Source organism: Esox lucius, chromosome 19 (assembly GCF_011004845.1).
Source record: "Esox lucius isolate fEsoLuc1 chromosome 19, fEsoLuc1.pri, whole genome shotgun sequence".
NCBI classification, from domain to species: domain Eukaryota; kingdom Metazoa; phylum Chordata; class Actinopteri; order Esociformes; family Esocidae; genus Esox; species Esox lucius.
In genome coordinates, this window is record NC_047587.1 from 13,627,582 (window position 1) to 13,652,208 (window position 24,627).

General features: G+C 42.8%; 1 protein-coding gene across 3 annotated transcripts in view; it reads right to left on the reverse strand.

Moving 5' to 3' along the window:
- The window catches only part of LOC105031085 (cGMP-inhibited 3',5'-cyclic phosphodiesterase A), a 111,421-nt gene extending 94,451 nt beyond the window's left edge, over positions 1–16,970 (reverse strand). For 2 of the 3 annotated variants that reach the window (XM_013138942.4, XM_013138941.4), the window contains exon 1: positions 15,218–16,970. In XM_013138942.4, coding sequence (XP_012994396.3) covers positions 15,218–16,210 — 993 coding nt within the window. In that variant the 5' untranslated portion in view covers positions 16,211–16,970. The remainder of the gene's footprint in view (positions 1–15,217) is intronic. The other variant, XM_010905303.5, reaches the window with a different exon arrangement.
- Between the last annotated feature and the right edge of the window lie 7,657 nt (positions 16,971–24,627).

The window sequence follows — 24,627 nt, forward strand, 5'->3', positions numbered from 1 at the left end:
GGTGACTGTGTACGTAGGGACCCGTTAACACGACCCTGGTAATCCCCGGGCCAACACAGACTAGTGAATATAGACATGCTGTGGATTTTCTGACAAGATACAATGTGTTCTGCAAAACTCGTAATACATGCACACACAAATCTGCACCAAAGCGTGGCTCGGTCACTGTGGCTTTAATAGTGGACTAATTGAAAGTGACTCTGGGAAAACAGCCTCTAACCCCAAAGCTGAGGCCCTGCCCAAGTCCCAAACGGCACCCCATCCCCTATGTAGTGCACCATGTTTGAAGAGTGCTCATGAGACATTGGTCAAAAGAAGGGCACTTCATAGGGATTGTGGTGCCATTTGGGAAACAAGCCTTTCCCCCTCAGAAGAGAGAAGCAGTCCTGTTGACGGACAGATGTACAGACAGTTTCTTCCTCATGAGCATATTTTCAGGCTAACACCTACCAGGGTACGGGAGAAACACCTCCACCCCTGCTTTCTCCAGTTTTGATTACTTCTCCATTTCCTGTTAGCTGCCTCGCTGTGTGAGTAGCTCATAGCTAGAAGTTGTGTGTGTGTGTGTGTGTGTGTGTGTGTGCGTGTGTACAGCTAACAGCTTGAGGGGGCCCACTGGACGAAGGCTGCAGCCTGAACCAGGCCAGGGTTACTGGGGTTACGATAACAAGGTTCCTCTGGCCAAGTCGCCCGGGCTACCTGGTTTGTTATGGTAACCCTGGTAACAGTGGTAACACTGGCCTGGTTCGGGCCACCAGCCTCCGTCCATTGGGCTACCTCTGCAGCCCGAACTCACACTCTCATACCGCTGTTTAACATTTGTCCTGGGGGGGATACTGTGTTCAACATCGATTTGTTCTCACTACTTCCTGAGTCAAAGTCAGTGAGTTACCACCATTCTACCATCCACTGCTGCAATGCTGAATTTTTTTTAAACCTAATTTAAAAGCTTCCACCGTTGTCCCAAATGGATGGTTTTTAAGTCATAAATAGATGTTTTGCCTGCCTGGAAGAAAATCTACTAAGATCAGACTCCACTCTGAGCTAAACATGTACATACACACACACTTAAACACACCCAAACACACACACTTAAACACACTGACAGAAGTGTTTCTGGTTGAAAAAGTGGTCCAATATGTTCCAGTCTACATGTCCCCTGTAGACAGCAGTCCAATATGTTCCATTCTACATGTCCCCGGTTGACAGAGCAGTCGAATATGTTCCAGTCTACATGTCCCCTGTAGACAGCAGTCCAATATGTTCCATTCTACATGTCCCCGGTTGACAGAGCAGTCGAATATGTTCCAGTCTATATGTCCCCGGTTGACAGAGCAGTCGAATATGTTCCAGTCTATATGTCCCCGGTTGACAGAGCAGTCGAATATGTTCCAGTCTATATGTCCCCTGTTGACAGAGCAGTCAAATATGTTCCAGTCTACATGTCCCCGGTTGACAGAGCAGTCGAATATGTTCCAGTCTATATGTCCCCTGTTGACAGAGCAGTCAAATATGTTCCAGTCTACATGTCCCCTGTAGACAGCAGTCCAATATGTTCCATTCTACATGTCTCCAGTTGACAGAGCAGTCGAATATGTTCAAGTCTATATGTCCCCTGTTGACAGAGCAGTCAAATATGTTCCAGTCTATATGTCCCCTGTTGACAGAGCAGTCGAATATCTTCCAGTCTATATGTCCCCTGTTGACAGAGCAGTCAAATATGTTCCAGTCTACATGTCCCCTGTAGACAGTAGTCCAATATGGTCCAGTCTACATGTCCCCTGTTGACAGAGCAGTCAAATATGTTCCAGTCTACATGTCCCCTGTAGACAGCAGTCCAATATGGTCCAGTCTACATGTCCTCTGTTGACAGAGCAATCCAATATGTTCCATTCTACATGTCCCCTGTTGAAAGAGCAGTCCAAAATGTTCCAGTCTACATGTCCCCTGTTGACAGAGCAGGCCAATATGTTAGAATATAGACTGGGAGGACAGGGGAATAGCCTTCCGTAAGACTGTATCAGGAGGACCGGGGAATAGTCTACAAGACGATGTCTTTGACCCAGGACTGTGTCCCACCATATATGAGAATTTGACCTGGTTAACGTTAGGTTGTTGGACAGCTTCTTGCAGCCTGACACAGAGTCCCAAAACGTCCCGTTAATTTACTGGTCCATGGTCGGATGAACGAGCACCCACCGAAGCATGAACAAAAAGTCTTCTGGGACAGGAAAATTATGAGAATAGTTTTCAGTCAGACAGCATCAATGAACCTGGAAATATGTCATACCACACCCCCGAGAAGTCAGGGGTGAAGGGTCAGAGTTCGCAGACATCAGTAGCAGCAGGGCACCATATGGGAACACAGGACTGAGTTCCACTGTTGCCAAGGGGTTGTGTGGTTGTTTTTGTTATTTATTTACTCCAGTTGTGATAACACGTCATTGAAATGTAAATGTTTCTTGTTCTCTCTAATCTGTATGTGAAACCGTTTCAATACTTTCTCTGTCTCTCACACACAGTTCATACACACACACACACACACAGACACACATACACATTGTCCATTAATTTGCTTAGGCTAGCTGAACACCTGGAGAAAGCAGAGGAAGGTGGTTTTGGCTTTAGGTTGTGTGTGAGGGCTCTCAGGGGAGGTTTGGGCCTGACAGAGTAAAAGACAGAGAGAGAGAGAGACAGAGAGAGGGAAAGAGAGAAAGAAAAGGGGCGGGTGAATGAGACTGAGCTGGCCTTCAGGCAGCTGAACCTGCACATTCCTCAGTCCTTTCAGCAGTGGAGGGAGGACAGGAAGAGATCACTGTCTTGAAGACAGGCGAGCGGGCAGACAAGCAGACTAGGGCACTCGCAGACTGGCTCTCCTCTGCTCTGTGGAAGGACAGAAGGGCCAAACAGACAGCACCGGAAAGTGATGGACTGTCAGCTGTGTTCTGTCCTGTGGCACCCTTCAGGCAGGTTATTAGTCCTCTAGAAGGATGGGGGGGGGCGAGTTACCGCACCTCACCCATTCATTACAACTTCACTTAGCAACACAGTTACCACAGTTCATGTTTTGTGCGTGTCTATACAGTAGTATTTGTCTTCAGGCATTTAGTAGACACTTCTCCGGGGCCACATAATTCTTTACAGTCCGTGCGTTCATGAGCAAAGTGCTGGGCGCTGCCAGAAGCGAAGCCAGGACACTACAGTGAGTAGCTGAGCTCTGCCTCTTGGGTACAACCTCCCAGACCTCTCCGTCCGACCGCTGAATCTGCAGCTGGGACCCATCATTCTGCTGGCTCTGCTCAGGCTTCACCGGACCCTGTTCTGCCCTACTAACGATTAGAAACAGGACCAGGATGTAGACGAAGAAGGTTGTTTCTATTTTCTGACCAGGAAGTTGATTTAGTTTATTAGGATCCTCATTAGGTATATACATACACCTCCCCTAAAACAAACACCTGACAGAGTAAATGAAACAGATTACATTACATTAAATTAAAAAAGACCGGCATAACGAATCTCCAGGCGGTGGCTATATGTCAGTCAACTAATTCTAATAATAACAGCAATGTAATGGACACCAGGACAAAGCTGCATTATTATGTACAGAGCAAACACACACAACGATGGGCCAAATCATTATCATATCATAATATCATAACACTCAACATCTCCTAAAAAGGGCACATGTCAGGTCTGGGTAGATTAGATGGTAAGCGAACAATCCGTTCTCGTAGTCAATGTGTTGGATGCAGGAGAAATGGGCAGAAGTAAAGTCCTGCCTCTGCATAGTCACGGACAAGTCAGAGTGCCCATGACGACCCCTGTCCGCCATCGAAAGCGTCTACAATGGGTACTCAAGCGTCAGGACTGGACCTTGGAGCGCTGGAAGGTTGCCTGGTCTGATGAGTCAACTTTCTTCTCCATCACGCGGAAGGCCATGTACCTGGGGAAGTGAAGGCACCAGCATGCACTGTGGGAAGACAACAAGCAGGTGGAGGGAGTAGGATGCTCTGGGCAATGTTCTGCTGGGAAACCCAGGGTCTGAGCACCAAGTACACTCCTTCGTGGCAATGGTATTCATTCAGGGCAGTGGCCCCTTTCAGCAAGATAATGTGCCCTGCCACACAACACGGATGGTTCGAGAATGGTTTGAGGAACAAAACCGATGAAGAGTTCAAGGTGTTGCCCTGGTCTCCAAATACCCCAGATCTCAATCTGATGATCTGTGGGATGTGCTGAACCAACAAGTCCAATCCACAACAGCTCAACCTCACAACTTACAGGATCTGCAGCTAATGTCTTGGTGCCAGATACCACAGGACACCGTCAGGGTGTAGAGTCCCTGCCTCAGTGGGTCGGCAGCATGCAGATGACCAACAGCATATTAGACAGCTGGTCATAATGTTTTGGCTCATTAGTGTATATTCATATTCTTATTTTTGAATAAAATAATAAGAGGAGATTGTTTGATTGATTACAAAGAAGGGTCAATTTAGAGATAGCCTGGTGCCAAATCTGTTTGTGTTGTTTTAGGCAATAAGGGACAGGGATAACTAAATGGACAGTCCGGGCAGGGATAACTAAATGGACAGTCCGGGGCAGGGATAACTTAATGGAGAGTCCGGAGCAGGAATAACTTAATGGACAGTCAGGGTCAGGGATAACTTAATGGACAGTCAGGGGCAGGGATAACTTGATGGACAGTGCGGGGCAGGGATAACTTAATGGATAGTCTGGGGTAGGGATAACACAATGGACAGTCCAGGGCAGGGATAACTTAATGGACAGTCCAGGGCTGGGATAACTTAACGGACAGTCCAGGGCAGGGATAACTTAACGGAAAGTCCAGGGCAGGGATAACTTAATGGACAGTCCAGGGCAGGGATAACTTAACGGAGAGTCCGGGCAGGGATAACTTAATGGACAGTCCGGGCAGGGATAACGTATTGGACAGTCCGGGGCAGGGATAACTTAATGGACAGTCCGGGGCAGGGATAACTTAATGGACAGTCCGGGGCAGGGATTACTTAATGGACAGTCCGGGGCAGGGATAACTTAATGGACAGTCCGGGGCAGGGATAACTTAATGGACAGTCCGGGGCAGGGATTACTTAATGGACAGTCCAGGGCAGGGATAACTTAATGGACAGTCCGGGGCAGGGATAACTTAATGGACAGTCCGGGGCAGGGATAACTTAATGGATAGTCTGGGGTAGGGATAATAGACTTAAAGGACAGTTGAAAAGTGGCCAGATATTTGAGTTAAGCACCACAACACCTTAGATACGTCTCTACGTTTGGACATAATAAATGTTCCAAACAACACACAACTACCTATACAGTGCCCTACATTTGTGCCCTACCCTATAGGCCTCAGTCAAAACTAGTGCACCATGCAGGGAATAGGGGTAGCATTTGAAACGCAGCCTAAGTATGTCAGTGTTTATGTTACGGCCCTGCTAGCCCAGACCAGACAGGTTCTAATGGAGCTCCAAGTTTGGCTGCCAACTGGCTTGGGCAGCAGTGTATTAATGGGGTGTGTGTGTGTGTCTGTGTGTGTGTGTGTGTGTGTACGTGTGGATCTGAGCATACGTGCATGTGTGTGTGCGCATCTGTGCATGTGAGGTGAGGTGACACATCAAACTCCAGAGGAAAATCAACAGACATTTTAGCCACCGCTCGTCAAACACACTGCCTGTCTCCTCTCGGCTCTCCCCCTGCCTGTCCGCTGGGGGGTAAGAGAAGCTAGGCCTGCTGATGTCCCTGGCTGCAAAATCAACCCTCACATGACCTACTTTTAATCCCCCTCCTGCTCCTCCCTCTCGCCTACCCCCAATCCCCCCGTCACTACAGCGTTCCGGGGTTGTGATGGAGATGAAAAACTTTGAAGTTCATCACCCAATCACACACAAGGACAAGCGAGCCAATGTTGGTATCAGCTTCCTCTCTCCAGATGGCCATGTTTTGAATGAGTTCATCGGTCCCAAGAACCCACAGGCGACTGAGGCACGAGAGCAAGAGTCATTCGTTCCAAAAAATAAATAAAGGAAAAGATCACTACCCACGAGGCTTTGCACAAACACAGTAAATGTTTGTAAATGGAGGGGAGCAGTTGCCCAGTGCTTAATCACTATCTCTATTGGATATCCAAAGATAATACCCATGATAATGCTACAAAACAAAACAACAAAAAAAGACATTCAAGTAGACTTACTGAAAAAGTAAGCATTTAAAAACATTTTAAACTTTTGAAAATAATGCCTTAATGGCACCAATTATTGAGCACGGATAGTTTTTATACAGGAAGTAATTATCAAACAGTTCAAGAATATCGTTATCATCCAAGTTAAGAAATAATTTCCTGCTAGTTCTACTGGTTGGAATAATATTGGTGCTGGTGTCAGAGAGAGGACAGGGCTCTGAATGAAGAGGGCAGGATAACTCCAGCAGGGGTTCCCAAACTGTTTGGCTCTCTGACCCCCAATTGAGGTCTCATCTTTTGAGTCAGGACCCAGCAGGGTTCAGTAGGAAAAAACATACACAGACCAAAGAATAAGTAAAATAATAAAATGTTCTTCAAGCAATGTAACTTTGTGTATATTTGAGTATGGGATCTTCTGAAAAATGATTAAGATGTGCTATTTTTGTGCCTTTTATTTAATACTATTATTCTAAATGAAATCACTTCCGGCAATTCTCAAATGATAGATAATCAAAGGGAGTCCGATTTTCACGATTATTACAGTGATCATTTTCAGTTCCCTCAAAGAACACCTGTAATGTTGCATGTACAAGCCCAGAAAAATAACTAAGATAAAAATAACTGAAACTAAGAGACAAAAACAGAAACACTGTGACATAGTAACAAAACCCAAATCCAAACACCAACAAGATACACTCAGAAAGGAGGAACTTTAATGGTGATCAGGAACACAGGTGAGGCAACAACTACAGACAGGTGTCTGTGCTCTAATTGAGTGTGAGAGGGCGTGGGATCTCACTGGCAAGGCAGGCCTGCCAGGACAAGACAGTTATATACAGTTGTGCTAAAAATGTTGCATACCCTTGGAGAATTGATAATATATGTACCATTTGTAAAGAAAACATGAGTGAGCAGGCAAAACATGTCTTTTATGTCTTATGGGATTCACATTCAAAAGTCTGCTTACCCTTAGTTCTTAATATTGTGTATTGCCCCCTTCAGCATTAATGACAGCATGTATTCTTTTGTAATAGTTGTCTATGAGGCTCCCGAATTCTTGCAGGTGGTATAGCTGCCCATTCATCTTGGCAAAATGCCTCCAGGTCATGCAAAAGTCTTTGGTCATCTTGCATGAACCACATGTTTGAGATCTCCCCAGAGTAGCTCGATTATATTAAGGTCAGGAGACTGTGATGGCCACTCCAGAACCTTCACCTTTTTCTGCTGTAACCACTGGAGGATCAACTCGGCCTTGTGCTTAGGGTTATTGTCGTGCTGGAAAGTCCAAGAGCGTCCCAGGCGCAACTTTCATGCAGAAGAATGCAAATTGTCTGCCAGAATTTTCTGATAACATGCTGCATTCATCTTGCCATCAATTTTCACAAGATTCCCAGTAACTTTAGAGCTTACACCCCCCCCAAAACCACCAACATGCTTCACAGTGGGGATGGTAATTCTGTTCACTATAGGCCTTGTTGACACCTCTCCAAACATAACACTTATGGTTGTGACCATAAAGCGCTATTTTGGTCTCTTCACCAAAATTGCTGTGCCAGAAGCTGTGAGGGTTGTCAAGGTGTTGTCGGGCATATTGTAACCAGGCTTTTTTGTGGCATTGGCGCAGTAAAGGCTTCTTTCTGGCAACTCAACCATGCAGCTCATTTCGTCGTATTGTGCTCCTTGAAACAACCACACCGTCTTTTTCCAGAGCAGCCTGTATTTCACCTGAGGTTACCTCTGGGTTTTTATTTGTATCCTGAACAATTCTTCCGGGAAGTTTTGGTCTACCTGACCTTGGCTTGGTATCAAGAAATCCCAGAATTTTCCACTTCTTAATAAGTGAATGAACAGTACTGACTGGCATTTGCAAGGCTTTGGATATCTTTTTATATCCTTTTCCATCTTCATAAAGTTCCATTACCTTGTTACGCAGGTCTTTTGACAGTTCTTTTCTACTCCCCATGGCTCAGTATCTAGCCTGCTCAGTGCATCCATGTGAGAGCTAACAAACTCATTGACTATTTATACACAGACATGAATTGCAATTTAAAAATCCACAGGGGTGGGAAATTCACCTTCAATTGCCATTTTCACCTGTGTGTGTCACCTTGTGTGTCCGTAACAAGGCCAAACATTCAACGGTATGTCAACCTTTGATCAGGGCCATCTGGGTGATTTCTGTTATCATTATGATTTAGAAATGAGCCAAACAACTATGTGATAAAAAAATGGCTTCATATGATCACTGTCCTTCAATAAAAAATTTTTTGCAAGATCAGTCATATTTTCAAAATCAATGCCAACGTTTCTCAATTTCTGTCAGGGTATGCAAACTTATGAGCACAACCGTACATAGGTCCTTTTCTGCTTACTGTTTATGTGGTTTCGGTCATTTAAGTGAACAATGAACGCCTTCACTGAAAGAGAAAGGTATCCATTGAACTTTTATTTGAAAATGTCACTCATTAAAATGTAACCATTGTTACCCACTTTGAAAACCTGATTTGAGAATCCTTGGACTGCGGTTGCGTTCGCACCTCGTCATGCTGAGCAATGCTGTCAATCAAACACTGGGATGATCCAATCAGCACCTGGAACCATGAAATGACGGCCCCTCAATCACACCACATAGCTCAACAAGACACCAGCAGAAACAAAACTGGCTCAACAATACATCGATATACAATATACCATAATCTGGAATACAAACTGCGTGTGTGTGTGTGTGTGTGTGGGGGGGGGGGGGGGGGGGGGGGGTAAACTTCAAACTGGTGACAGCAGCCCTGATGTTTCGACTCAGACCCGTACTCCCGGGACTCACATTTCCTCACAAGCTGTGAAAAGTGATCCAAAGTCTACACCTCACCCTTCCTCCTCCAGCTCATTCTCCTTCAAGAACCCGGGCTGTAGCCCAGAACACTGGCCCGGCCTGTCAGGTTCTATTATCATGCGGAACACAGGACATCCCAGGGACCAAGAGAGGGGCCAAACTGAACTGCCTTCCTTCCACTAGATATGCTCATTACTACAGTTTTTCGCAACGTCTTTTTGAGCCTGGTTCCAGCCCCTCCGACGGACGTAAGACTAACCAGGCCAGCTCAGTGCAGTTTGGTTTGGCCTCCGCTTGGTTCATCTCAACAGTGGGAACAAACCCTAATGTCTTTCTGACTTTATTATAAAAGGCAAAACGTATTTCATTTTCAGACTGCAGTTCCTACTCTGGCAATTATGAAGTCAGGTCCCACACAGAGCTTCTCAGAGCAGGAACTGATCTGGGATCAGGTCTCTCATGGCCATATTATTTACAATGATCTAGAAGGAAACACCAACTGCAGATCAGCAGTCCTACTCTGAAGCTAAACAACCAGATTAGAATATGTTTATTTTATTATGACGCCCAGAAACTTGGCTCGGGAACTGGAGGCGGAACGACCTATAGCGGCTTTGGGAATCGCTGGGAAACACCACTACTTAGAGAGCTGATTGATTCTGGCAGGCAATACATAATCATAAAAGAAAAAAAATTCTGTTTATTAAATCTGCACTGCAGTTCTTCACTAAAGGAAAAAAAACACTGCCTGAGGACTGATGATGGGGTCTGCTGTCCTCACCGTGTAGAGCACTCACCAGTGAGAGGAGAAGAAAAGAGAGGAGGAGACAAGAGAAGAGGAGAGAGGGAAGAAGAGAGCAGAGAAAACAAGAGAGAAGAACAAATTATAGGAGGGGAGGAGAGGAGAGGAGTTTGGGTAGAAGAAGAGAAGAAAGGATATGGGAGAAGATAGGAGATGAGGGAGGTAGGGGAGGAGAGGAAAGAGAAAGAAGAGAAGAGAGAAAATAAGAGAAGAAGAGGGGAGTGGAAGATTGGAGGACAGAAGAGAAATGAGAAGACAAAAGAGGAGAAAAGAAGACATGCTTGAAGGGCCCAGAGAACAGAAGGAATCCTCTTCTGCTCTATTTATCTAGTGAATATACAGTTTTAGTGAATATGAATCAAAATGGCTTTATATAAGACACTCAGAGACTGAGTCTTGGAAAGACAAAAATATGTGTTGATCATTATCTCAACGCCATCCTCATACAAGTCTTAATAAATAGCTACTAATGTGAAACCACATCAAGTTAACACAGTCCAGTTGAGTATTTTAGATTTATGACACCCTAGCTCTAAAAGGTCAAACACATAAATATGTACTCGAATGAATGGAAAAGGTGCCACCTGGGGTTGTTATGAATACATCTTTACGTAAGAATGGATGATATTCTCCCATTGTTTATTGAAGAATATTACTCACACTGCCCTCTGCATGCACTGTGACAGTGAAGCATGTTTTCTCCTTTTGGCTCTTTACTCTAAAATGTATTTGTCAATACATAAGCGTTTCACCTTCATTAGGAGATAACAATATAATGTTCAAATTCAACGCTTTTCTTTTGCTCACATATTTTTTGCATGCAATATGCGCCTGAAGTCTCCAACCAAAGGACATTGCCAGGCACTGTGTATGTTCCCTGGTGATGCTCTGCCAGGCCTGAAGGGCAGCCATGTCGTTTGTTTTAAGGTATCTTTGGCAAAGGCATGTTGAATTTATCTGGAACTTTCCACTCTGGGACGTTTCCTCTCTGTTTGAGGTCAACGTCTGTCTTTCTGGCGTTTGAAGGCATTGCTTTTACTTAAGACGACAATGTTTCTGTAAATTTCAGAAATCATTCAGCTGCCGCCCTCACGAGTTACATCATCAATGAAGACAAGTGAGCCAGTTCCAGTGTCAGCCATGCATGGCTAGGCCATAACACACCCTCCACCATATTCACTGATGAAGTGGAGTGCTGAGTACCTTTTTTTCTGTCTTCTATAGTGGAGGACTCTTTTGGCCTAGCAGGCCATTTGCGATTGCTGAGCTAACCAGTGTGTTCCTTATTTTTTATGATATTTCAAATAACTGCTTTTGCACATCATAGAGTTTTGGCTATTTCTTACATAGCAACGAAGACACCAAGGCCTTCCACACAGATGGAGAGAACTTAACCACATCACAGATCCAATCACCATGCGACAGATACCGTGCGATGACTAGCCCATGCTGTGTCTGACCCTTGTTAGAAAGGCCACGTTGGGTGTGTGCGTGTGTCTAAAGTGAGGTGAGCACTAGTGCAGGACAGCCTGGACCACACAGAGAGGGCAGAGGTCACAGGTCACGGACAGGGGTCAGGCCCAGCATGTGTAGACCACGTGTGCCTCATGGAGTTAGGTGGTGTCATCGTTGCTCAACTGTTTCCTGCCCCCTCCCCCTGTTTCTATACAATAACTGTGTTGTCCACACAATGTATTAAAGATGTGTTGTGTTTGACGACAAGCTGGCACAGGGAATTTATACAGCGCACCCTGGTGTACTTTTACAAGACGGTCTCTAATATTGTAACAGTCTTGGTGCCATTTTAAGAACTTCCAATTCTGACACCCTCAAATCAAAGATGAATTGTTAAAAGCATAAATCATTTGTGGTTTTGGCACTGAGTCCCTTTATCTACAGTACTTCAGGGCGTGATGAAGTCTTGGATACCTGACTAGCATTTCTGCAACTGTACATTTGCACTAGACCAATGACTACAAGCATGCAAGCTGGTCCTGTGGACTTACAATCTGGGTGATGAACTAACTTAACCATTCCTTGCAAAACTATTTCTAAAAACCTTTACTGGGTGAACAGATGAAGGTCTTCAATGTCAAATAACCAAAGTATATCTTTCAGGTAAGGGATAAGATAAGTTATTGTTAGGGTTGGGTTGGTGCAAAGCAAGGGGTAAAGGTAAGGATTAAGATTTAGAGACATCCCATGGATCCCAGATAGCCCTAACCATATTGTGTCCCTTCTTCAGATGTCCTGTAGTTTAGGTAGCATCCCACTTAATGGCTCTACACATGACAAGTCTTAATTTAATCCTGTCTGCAACAGCAGGAAAATGGGCAGCAATAGGAAATGTGAATAGCTACGTTCCTTTCGATTGTTGGTCCATACTTGCAAGATAATTGGAAGAGGAGCAGTTGAATGTGTGTCCTTTTTCAGCAGCTCAAACTGTGGTAAAGGAGCATAAAGATGACATCACACATGTTTCTTAATTGAACAGATGTGATGTGTGCAGATGGTTACCCGCTCCTGTTAAGACAACATGCTTAGTTAAACCAGAAAGAGACTTCCGTAGCCACCAGGTTTTTATTTCTGCTTTCCAGAAATGAATCAAAGAAAAAAAGGAAGGAAGTTGGAGGTTGAGTAGCAGATCAACAAAAGGTTAGGGGAGAGCAAGGGCGCGAGAAGCAAAAAGAGCATATACAGAAAAAATGCATGTGCAGACCATGATGAACACATGCCCAGAAGCATATAGATCTAGAGCAAGGGAGTTACGCATTTCAAGACAGACAAACTGCCACGTCCATATTAATAGAAAAGATTTCCGGGCGTTCATGAATTGTTTGTTGAACTAAATCAAGTGTGACATTTTAAATGGCATTTAAAAACGTAAGCCTTTTTAAAACTTAACTACGCTTGAGGTTTTTATTTCCTGCCGCACAAGAGAATTCCTGCAACAATGGGGGAATTAAATTAAAGGATGACATCTGTTAGATCAGGGTGCCGGTAGAAATAATAGAGTGAAGTATCACACTAATCATAAAATAAAGGTATTCATAGACATCTTCATCAATTCAGATTAACATTGAACAAGCGTTTTATTTAACGAGGATCATCATGTATTTCTTTTAACGCAATTCGTTTGATGAATGGAATTTAATTCCAAAACTTGAATTCCAAACTATATCATGCGTCATAGCAGTTGCTACGAGATAAATGTGAAAAAGAACATAATCTAGATTCTAATGTCTCTTTTACTGTTGATTCTCCATCAACTTCTGATTTTGTGTTCATGGAAATAATAGAATTGAAATGCTCATTGACTGGTAGAACATGAAATTCTGTGTTGCATAAAATACTAAAATAGATTACATTTGATGTCCTTGCTACAATACAATCATATGACTACAGGCTTCCAGGGCAAACAAAGCTTATGGCAAAATATTTTATTTTATAAGTCTTCCCCACCTCTCCAGTGAATATTGCCACAGCTATTTCAATCCTTAGCTGACAGTGAGGAATGACTGAGTGGAATTGAGAAAGATGAAACCTGAAATAACAGTTATCATTTTGCAGGCCCTTCCGCACACAACAACCAGAACAGAAGAGATTCCATTACTCATGCTTTAATTCATATATTCACATATTCACTTATAAAGCATTGCACTTTATCTTTTCGGGCTTCCTTTCTCTGATTTCAATTTGAATTACATTGGCCCATCAGAAAAAAAGAACAATACTTTAAATGGTTAAATTAAAGTTCTATTACTCATGTCCATGTGTGTTGCTGAAGATGACCAGAATGCAGATAAGCCGATCAAGCCAATCCCTATGGGCCAGGAGTTTTTCTCGTTCTAATTTGGGCCTAGTTTCACGTGTTTGTGGAGGAGGGGCACCTGGAGCCACAGTGTCCTCACCTGTCCCCTACTCCTTGCTCAAAACTGCTCCCGATCAGAACTGGGTCGGAAAATAGGTGCATCTAACGTGGTACCTTATTCCTTATACAGTTCAGTATATTTGACCAAGGAGGGGGGTAGGGGGGGGGGGGACTGCAGAGCCCTGGTCTGTAGTAGAGCAAGTACAGCACTACATAGTAAATAGGGTGTAATGTTGTATGACACATGTCCCACTGAGTGTTTTTCCACAGGTCCAGACATGAGTTGTGCATGCCCCCTTTGACCCTGTGTCTATGCTAGCAGGCTTTCCTGTGGTTTCTGGGCCACTAGCGCGAACAAAGCAAAACTGTAATTGGGACCAAGGTATAGAAGCATATGTACGAGAAAGTAAACATGGGACCCTGTAAAAGTCTGAGATGACTGAGCAACCAGGAACTAGAATGACAAAATGCTCCAAGAACACCAAATACAAAATCCTTAATTTAACATTTTAAATTGAATGACAGTGATTTAATAACACAATCCTTGCAGACATAAATTATTTAAAATGATAATTCATTAGAATAAAAAAATAAGGTGCCATCACGACACCGTGTTACAATGAGATGACCCAGTAGTTGTTACTTTCAGCTACTTCAAATGACAAAACATCAAGACACTGTTCCTTGAACTAATATCCCAACTGTTGTCGACTCTAATACAAGAGGGAGAGAAATAACACATACTATTAAATAAAATATACTATCCTAACAGGATATGTTATTTAATATATAAGCTTCAGGACACTGTCCGGCTTTGGAGCTAAAAATAAATGAAAACAAAAATTTACCAATTTATTGGAGGATATAAATGTAACTTATATTCAAAATTCAGAACAAATGGTGTGTTCTTAAATATTGCAGAAAAACAAAATCAGTCAAATATTCCAAATCTATTGCACTACAGAGAATGTTGGTTTAAGAACAAACATAATTCATTGTTAAGAGCTTTCTCATTATTGCACGGTTCTCATAAAGGGATACAACGAAATGTCTTCCAAGTAGAATCAATCCGCATATCAAGCAAAAAATAATAATACGTACTTAAAAGTCTTCTAAAAATACCTATAATGAATTATCAACAAAACAAGAAGCACGGGTATTTCCAAATTCACATTTGAATAGAAAAATTACTAAATAATAATAAGAACATGCTATTATTATTATCCTGTTTAAATATACAGCCAGAATACATTAATTCAGCAACACTTCGCAATTTACTGATGCATTAAAAACGAATAATTACAATAACCATACTTATAAAATGAAAAGCAATAATGATAATATAATATAAGAACATGGTATAAAATGTTATTTCATGTTGTTGAATAAACTTCTATTCCTAGAAACAACAGGGGACCGTCCTGATCCAAGACCCCCAAAATTTGCCGAAAGAAAACCAGCCTAACAATTAGCGCCAAGTTCCACTCATCACGGAAGAAAAGGGCTCCTTACCTGGTCCCTCTGAATGCATGGCAGCGAGGTCCTCCTGTGTGACTTGCTGTTGGATTGACTGTGTGCCATGTCTGAGGAAATCACAGAACTGGACCTCCTTCGCCTTTTAAACACAGGGGTCTCGTTTTCCCCTTCCTTCGCTCCAGTCACAGAGGGGGTACAGCCCTCCCCGTGAATCCCTTGGTTCGGTAGGAGACAATCAGCATACCTTGCCAGTAGGATGCCCAGGACCCCGACGAGGTACGCGGCGTACGGTCTCCAGGTGGCCCGCACTTTGTACAGCGAGAGTAGCGAGATAGTCCGGACGACGCTAACGAACACTATGACTGGGATGCCGTGCTTCAGCCGCGCTACCATGAGTGCGCCGGTGGCCAGGCAGGCGAGCACGACCGCGGCCGCTGACGCGCTGAGGGAAAACAGCTGTTGTTCATCCGTCCCGGTCCCACCGTGCACGAGAGCCCAAGCCGCAGTCTCGCCCAGGTGGCAAAGCGTGAGGAGGAAAAGTGCGGTCTGGATAAGCACTCCGCAGCGGATCAAATACAAACCCAGCCAAAAGAAGGCACATAGGAGGGTAAATACAGGCGAGATCAAATGCCAAAGAGTTAGTAACAGCTCCCCTAAGCAGCCTGGCACAAAATGAACAGGGGAGCTGGAGTGCTGACTGCTGTTGTTAGTGCTAGTGCTACTGAGATCGGTCCTCCAGTCGGCTAGTTTAACCAACAAGGCGAGAAGAACCGAAAGCGAGCCCACACACACCGCACATCGGAGTTTCTGGGCACCCCATATCTTTGTGAACGCAAGCCTCACCACGCAAGAATCAGAATGTGAGCCATCCCGTTTGTATCTGTCGCACAGTGGCTGGGCGACACACGTTTTCACATAACCATTACGCCCCGGCGCTCGGAAGGTTTTGTCTTGAGCGCTGCTGCTGTTACAGTTCCGTAGGTCTACTACAACACTGACGCGACGGTCAGATTCTACTGGCATTGCCATCACTCATGTAGGCCTAGCAGGGCTAGACGTATGTATAAACGAGGAATTGTATCGCCTACCTCTAGACCGGCGGGTCTATCGGGTCATGGGACAGGGCATACAGGGCAATATTGTCGATGCTGGGAGTTGTTACCGCAACAAAACCATCCCCTCCACACCTCACCACACAACTTAAAACAAATAGAGCGATGAGTTAACTAATGGCCAAATAGGTCGAATGATTAAAAAAAATTCGGTTTGCGCACTGGGTGACAATGTCGTTTTCCTCTTTGTTCCTTTTTCGTGTGAGTTAATGAAAGGCTATTTACTGAGACAGACTGACAGTGTAGTCACAGACCTAGTCTTGACGAGTTGCAGAGAGCAGATCTAGGCCATTGTTTCCTTCCCTCACACCACATTATCATCCACACACGCCGCACGCTTGCAGCCCTTTGTGCACCGTCACACTTCTTTTTGTGTTTTTCCCCCCTCTTCTCACTTCCAGTTAGAGTTTCCACACACTTTACAGGCGCCTTCCTATTTGCAAAACACGAACGGTATTCCGGGTTGTTAAAACAATCCACTCACGCAATCCTGCTCATATACTTAACACTTCTCTGTTGACTTAAACGTAACGGAAATATGGCACAGGCAAAAAGACCCGGTTGCCTCGGATGATTCCAATGTTCGTTGCGGTGATAACGCGCACAGGTCTTCTATGTCCTGGTGGCGTGGTCTGGTGAAGAGAGTAGGGGATTCCTTCTCCATGTCATTCATCAACTCTGAAACCGCCCGCGCGTGAAGGTGTTTGTTGGCATGCACTGAAGCTCTTTTACAAAGCGAGGAGGTGGGATAGGGGGTGCACGCGCAGTGCAACCCCTATCTAGAATGCTAGAAAATCCTGTCCGGATATAATCCAAATAAATGCATGAATATTTCCAACAATGCACCGCCGATAAAAATAATTTAGAAATCCTGTTAATTAGGAATGCCTATTTAATTAATGCCACGCATGCATCTGTTCAATAAAAAAGTCTGAATAATAGATAACGACTAAAAGTACATTTGTTTAGCTCTCATTTATTGAGTCACTCCAAGACACTCTTTAGGAGTGACTCCATATTTCTAAGACATTCTTGTAGTCACACTGATAATGGCTATTTTCACTAGAGTTGTCTTTCAAATTACAAATACCCAAAGTGTTAGTGAAGATCGCTAGTGTGTGTTCCTGTGTGCGTGCGTGTGTTTCTGTGTGTGTTTTGTCATTAATTATTCAGAATACATCAGTGAACAGTGCAAATGTGCCTTTGCGTGCACGTGGTCACCAGTACACATGCGCGTACGATATGCTGTGTTTACGAAAAACATGGACACGCGCCAAAAAGGCACACCGACAGAAAAACGAGCGCGCACACAAATGCACACGCAAACACCCCCCACCACACACACAAACACACACACACACAGAGCCAAACACAAAAAAAATCCATGTCTATTCATCCTCTGATCAACCCAGTATGTTGTCAGATTTAGACAACACTGCTGAAAGGATAGGAGATGAAGAGAGCAAGAGAGTGAGGGTGTGAAACAGAGAGGTGAAGATGGGCCTCATCTGTCCAGGGACCCGACAGTCCATCTTCTCACAGCTTGTTCACAGTTTACAAGTTTGTCCAACAAACAGAAGAGATTAGTTAAACCAATGGAAATTACTTGAACTACTATATAGGCTACCAGTGGATATAACATCAACTACATACAGAATATGCTTCAACAATGATCTGACATCAACAATTTTATTAGGGTTAGTCCAGTAGATCTGAAATCCACTACTGTGTATATATTATATGCTACATGAGTAGATCTACATCAACAACTGTCTATATATTATATTTTACACGAGTAGATCTGACATCAACTACTGTCTATATATTATATGCTACACAAGTAGATCTGACATCAACTATTGTCTATATATTACAGTGGGGAGAACAAATATTTGATACACTGCCGATTTTGCAGGTTTTCCCACTTACAAAGCATGTTTTTGGCCCACACCTCCATACAGACCTTCTCCAGATCCTTCAGGTTTCGGGGCTGTCGCTAGGCAATACGGGCTTTCAGCTCCCTCCAAAGATTTTCTATTGGGTTCAGGTCTGGAGACTGGCTAGGCCACTCCAGGACCTTGAGATGCTTCTTACAAAACCACTCCTTAATTGCCCTGGCTGTGTGTTTCGGGTCGTTGTCATGCTGGAAGACCCAGCCACGACCCATCTTCAATGCTCTTACTGAGGGAAGGAGGTTGTTGGCCAAGATCTCGCGATACATGGCCCCATACATCCTCCCCTCAATAAGGGGCAGTCGTCCTGTCCCGTTTGCAGAAAAGCATCCCCAAATAATGATGTTTCCACCTCCATGCTTCACAGACTTTTTGGTCTAAACGGAGTTTAGACCAAAAAGCTCTATTTTTGTCTTATCAGACCACATGACCTTCTTCCATTCCTCCTCTGGATCATCCAGATGGTCATTGGCTAACTTCAGACGGGCCTGGACATGCGCTGGCTTGAGCAGGGGGACCTTTCGTACGCTGCAGGATTATAATCCATGATGGCGTAGTGTGTTACTAATGGTTTTCTTTGAGACTGTGGTCCTAGATGTCTTCAGGTCATTGACAAGGTCCTGCCATGTCGTTCTGGGCTGATCCCACACCTTCCTCATGATCATTGATGCCCCACGAGGTGAGATCTTGCATGGAGCCCCAGACCGAGGGAGATTGACCGTCATCTTGAACGTCTTCCATTTTTAATTATTGCACCAACATTTGTTGCCTTCTCACCAAGCTGCTTGCCTATTGTCCTGTAGCCTATTCCAGCCTTGTGCAGGTCTACAATTTTTTTGCTACAGCAGTAGAGCTGACATCAACTACATTATATATATTATATGCTACACCAGTAGATCTGACATAAATTACAGTCTATATATTATATGCTACTCCAGTAGATCTGACATAAATTACAGTCTATATTTTATATGCTACACCAGTAGATCTGACATAAATTACAGTCTATATATTATATGCTACTCCAGTAGATCTGACATAAATTACAGTCTATATTTTATATGCTACACCAGTAGATCTGACATAAATTACAGTCTATATATTATATGCTACTCCAGTAGATCTGACATAAATTACAGTCTATATTTTATATGCTACACCAGTAGATCTGACATAAATTACAGTCTATATATTATATGCTACTCCAGTAGATCTGACATAAATTACAGTTTATATTTTATATGCTACACCAGTAGATCTGACATAAATTACAGTCTATATATTATATGCTACTCCAGTAGATCTGACATAAATTACAGTCTATATATTATATGCTACTCCAGTAGATCTGACATAAATTACAGTCTATATATTATATGCTACTCCAGTAGATCTGACATAAATTACAGTCTATATATTATATGCTACTCCAGTAGATCTGACATAAATTACAGTCTATATATTATATGCTACTCCAGTAGATCTGACATAAATTACAGTCTATATATTATATGCTACTCCAGTAGATCTGACATAAATTACAGTCTATATATTATATGCTACTCCAGTAGATCTGACATAAATTACAGTCTATATATTATATGCTACTCCAGTAGATCTGACATAAATTACAGTCTATATATTATATGCTACTCCAGTAGATCTGACATAAATTACAGTCTATATATTATATGCTACTCCAGTAGATCTGACATAAATTACAGTCTATATATTATATGCTACTCCAGTAGATCTGACATAAATTACAGTCTATATATTATATGCTACTCCAGTAGATCTGACATCAACTACTGTATATTCCCGGTGCGTGGGCATGTGTGGACGTGGGTGATCGCCCACCCAGGCACTGGAGAAACTTGGTGCAACAACAGTTTTTACATTATGAAAAACATGCAAATGTAAACCTCTGTTATGACATTTAACTATTCTAGATTTTTTTGGCTAACTTCGGATGAAAACAAATGTCAGAAGAAGTTTACGCAGAATGAAAGTTAGGCAACTTGAGTGTGGGTCCTATATCTATCATCACCATTGAAGGTGCATGAGACCTGTCTTCACTGTCAATATAGAATATAGGTAGAATAGGACACCCACGCTGCCATGGCGTGTGAACAACGTACCACTGGCGGGGTATGTGCCAGGAGTTGAGACATAAGGAGTGAGGAGCAACGTGTGTAATTTCATAGAGTAGGGAGTGGGTTTAAAATTTGTTGGAGTGGACGTCTGTTCAAATTCAGTCCCATACCACTAAACCACGAGCTCAGAGTATTTCATTTCCTTCATTACCATTCTTTTGATTTAGTTACAACCTACACAATGGGATATCAAATAGTTTAAAAGGAAATATTGTTGGCGTTCTAATGCTGTTAACTACTTCTCAACGCTCACTACTAAGGAATTACATTGTGTGCAATAGTCAGGGCTGGCTCCAGGCATAAGAGACATAAACGGTAGCTTAGGGCCCCTGACCGCTAGGGGGCCTCTGACTGCTAAGGAGCCCCCGACCAATAGGGGGGGGGGGGCAAATAAAATGTTGCTAAGGGCCCCCAAAAAGGCTAGAGCTGGCACTGGGAATAGTAGTAAAAATGTAATAGCGATATTGGGGATTTATTGATGACATCTGCTCCGACGCAACTCAGGAAAGTGGAGCCAAAGAAATATGAATATCTTTATGTAACCCAGCAAAATATATCCCCAAATCCCTTTGAAAAACAATGTGAATTACACAACAACTGCTTAATAAACCATGGGTCTACCCACTGCTGCAGGGCCAGGTGCATTGGCAGAAACTCCAAAAGTCTCATCAGGGCCAACAACACCAGGTGGGCCAGCACCCCTACTTCCTGGGGCAGTGTTTTGTGTACTGAAACCAATGTTACATTGTGAAATGGAAGAGCAACACAGGTACATTGTATAAATGAATAACATTGCAGCACTATTATGCCCAAAACTGTTTCCATGCAACTTTAACACTTCTGCCCTTAATTTCTGCTGGACCCCCATCCACACATTTCTGGTTATGGCTCATTTATATACATTATGCTACACCAATAGATATGATGTCAACTATGTACTAGATCAATGAATCAGACATCAACTATAACCTACACTAATGGATCATACATCAACTATAAACTACGCCAATGGATCTGACATCAACTATATTCTACGCCAGTGAATCTGACATCAACTATGTTCTGTGCCAATGGATCTGACATCAACTATGTTCTGTGCCAATGGATCTGACATCAACTATGTTCTATGCCAATGGATGTGACATCAACTATATACTACACCAATCGATCTAGCATCTAGGAAGTTGGGAAGTGAGTGGTTTAGACGTTATGGGTCACATATCACATTGTTTTCAGGGGCTCATAATGCATTTACAAAACAAGGCCAAAATTCATTCAGTAATTCATTAAGCCATTTTAACTGGGATAATTGTTGTGATGGGTGCAATACATTTTTTTTTTTTAAATTAAATTAAGTAAGTAGAAGATATTTCATTTATCTTTGAATAACAGGAAAAATAACAGGAAAAATATACAGTAGATGCAGAAATACCGATGTTACAAGAAATCAGAAAAAAAAACGATCTACTACAGAGCATGCTGAGAAATATTAATATTATTGTTGTGAGTATGGTTAAAGGGAACATTACATTTTACCCAGAGTAGAAATTATACAATCAACCTGTCAGACTTAACACCGATCACAACCTGTCTAGCACTGTTCAAGGTGCTCTAACGGAGTTGATTAACTCCTAGGCCAATTTAGCCAATTTTTATGAGTAAATAAAGCAACTAATTACGTCATCACAACTGATGGCCAAACAGCTGGCTGTCTTTTCTATTACGTGGCAAAAAAGAAAGAGTTCCAAATGACGACATATGCCGAATACAGTGCACTACTTTGGACCAGAATCTACAACAAGTGCACGTTATAAGGGATAGGGTGCTATTTGGTAGGCAGCCATCAATATCCGTAATAGGGGTTGTGAGGTTCGCTGGTTTTTCCCAGGAATAAGAGCATTACAGTGTTCTTAGCTCACACCAACCTGGGAGATCACATTGGAATGAATCACAGAGTTTTCAGCTCAGCAGGCGTTATTCACTCTGAATGTGTTAGCGTGTGACTTTGTGTGTGTTTGTGCAGGCGTATATTCGTTTGTGTGTGTGTGTGTTTCCGCCTAGCCTGCAGGAGAAGATCATTGTGAAACTCTGTTATCAATTGTCCCAGCAACGTGTCTGGAAGTCATTATACATTTTCAAACTAGGTGCATCGAATCCTTAATGCTAATTGGATGATAGCTGTGGGGTATGTACGCAACAAGGTATGAGGGTGTGTGTTATATGGTCAGTATACCACGGCTAAGAGTTGGTCTTAGGCATGTGGCATAGCAGAATGCCTGGACAAACTCTGAAATGCCTTATTGCAAATTTAAATTGGTTATCAACACAATTAGAGCAGTCTCATACAGTCCTATATACCATGGATGTAAACCAATCAGCATTCAGGATTCATACCACCCGGTTCATATGGTTATGACATCACAATTTCGAATTGCGTTTGTGACCAGTATAGCCCTATTTGACTTATCTTAGCCCTATTTTGGCTTGTTTATTTACGCTACATTTTCCAGGAAAATGAAGAGATGCTAGATGATTTTGTTGCGTAATCTTGCAGATGTCGATAGATGCCACCATCCGATTTAACGTGTGCCACATATTTGAAAGAGCCCCCATGGAGTCTAACAAGTGTGAGATCAATTGTGTCAGAACTGTATCAAGTTTCTTTGCCAAGTGCATGCATATCGCTCGATTTTCCCACGACTGACAAGTGCAATCCTTCCTGGTACGTCTCGAACATGCCAGTGTAAATTCAAAGGCTATGGAAATTATAATGCAAACTAAGATACGTTTATTTAGTGTTGTTATTCTGTCTTGTTGTGTAAACAAGAGCCTGGAACTTCTGGATAGTGAGTTGTAAAACAGAAGGAAAGAGAAAAAACTGAGAAGACATATAAGAGCGAAAAGAGAAGATAAAGTAGAAGAGAAAAAATATTGCCACAAACTTTTTCTATGGAACCAATCTGACATCTGGTTTGGGTCAGCGATCTGACCTGCCCAAATACACACAAACACAGGAATGCACACAAGAACAGGCATGTGCACAGACAGGAACATACACACACACACACACACAGGACATTCAATGGGCTGGTTATGGCTGTCCCCTGGGGAAAGAAACATCTACAGTGCCCTCCACAATTTTTGGCACCCATAGTGAAGATGAGTAAAAAAGGATTATACATTTTTTTACTTTTGGTGAATCAGCTTATTGTCACATTGAAGAAAAATTAGGAAACCTTTAATTTAAGTAAATTTATTTTGAGGGAAAAAAGTCTGTCATCAAGAAATCATTATTTCTAATAAAACCATGTGTGCCACGATTATTGGCACCCCTAGAAATTCATATGAACAAAATGTAACTGAAGCATTATCCCCATTTAGATTTTACTTTTTTAAGCTGATCAGAGTGTTGAGGAACTGTCAAGCAGTTATCCATGACTTCCTGTTTCACTGGGGTATAAATATGAGGTGACACATAGGCCATATTCCCTTATTCATACATCAACATGGCAAAGAGAGGGAAAAATAAGTCCCAAAGATTACTGTTGGAGATATACAGAGGAGAGTAGCATCTTGGGGTCACAAAGTCTCCAAAACTGCAACCATATGCCACCTCCATGCATTACACCACAAACATAAACACCTGGATGTTAAACACTACTGGAATTCTGACTGGAACTGAGTGCTATGGTCAGATGAAACAAAAATGTAGCTTTTTGACAACAAACACTCAAAGTGGGTTTGACGTATACAGAAGGGTGGCTATACCAAAAAGAACCTGATCTCCACAGTTAAGTAAGGTGAAGGCTCTTGGATGTTGTAAGGTTGTTTTGCCTCCTGAATCTGGCTGTTTCTGCCAGAAAACTAAAACTTGGTCGTCACTGGATTTTTCAGCAGGACAATAATCCTTGACATACATCCAAATCAACACAAATGTGGTTCACTGAACACAAAGTCAAGTTTCTGCCATGGTCATCTCAGTCCCCTAACCTAAACCCCATTGAAAACCTGTGGGCTGAGCTGAAGATGAGAGTGCATAAGAGAGGACCAAGGACCCTGGATGATCTGGAGAAATTCTGTAAAGAGGAATGATTTCAGATTCCTTGCTCTGTATTCTCCAACCTTATTAGATGTTACAGGAGAAGACTCAGTGTTGTTTTATTGGCAAAGGGAGGTTGTACAAATTATTAAATGCAAGGGTGCCAATAAACATGGCAATCCGTGGT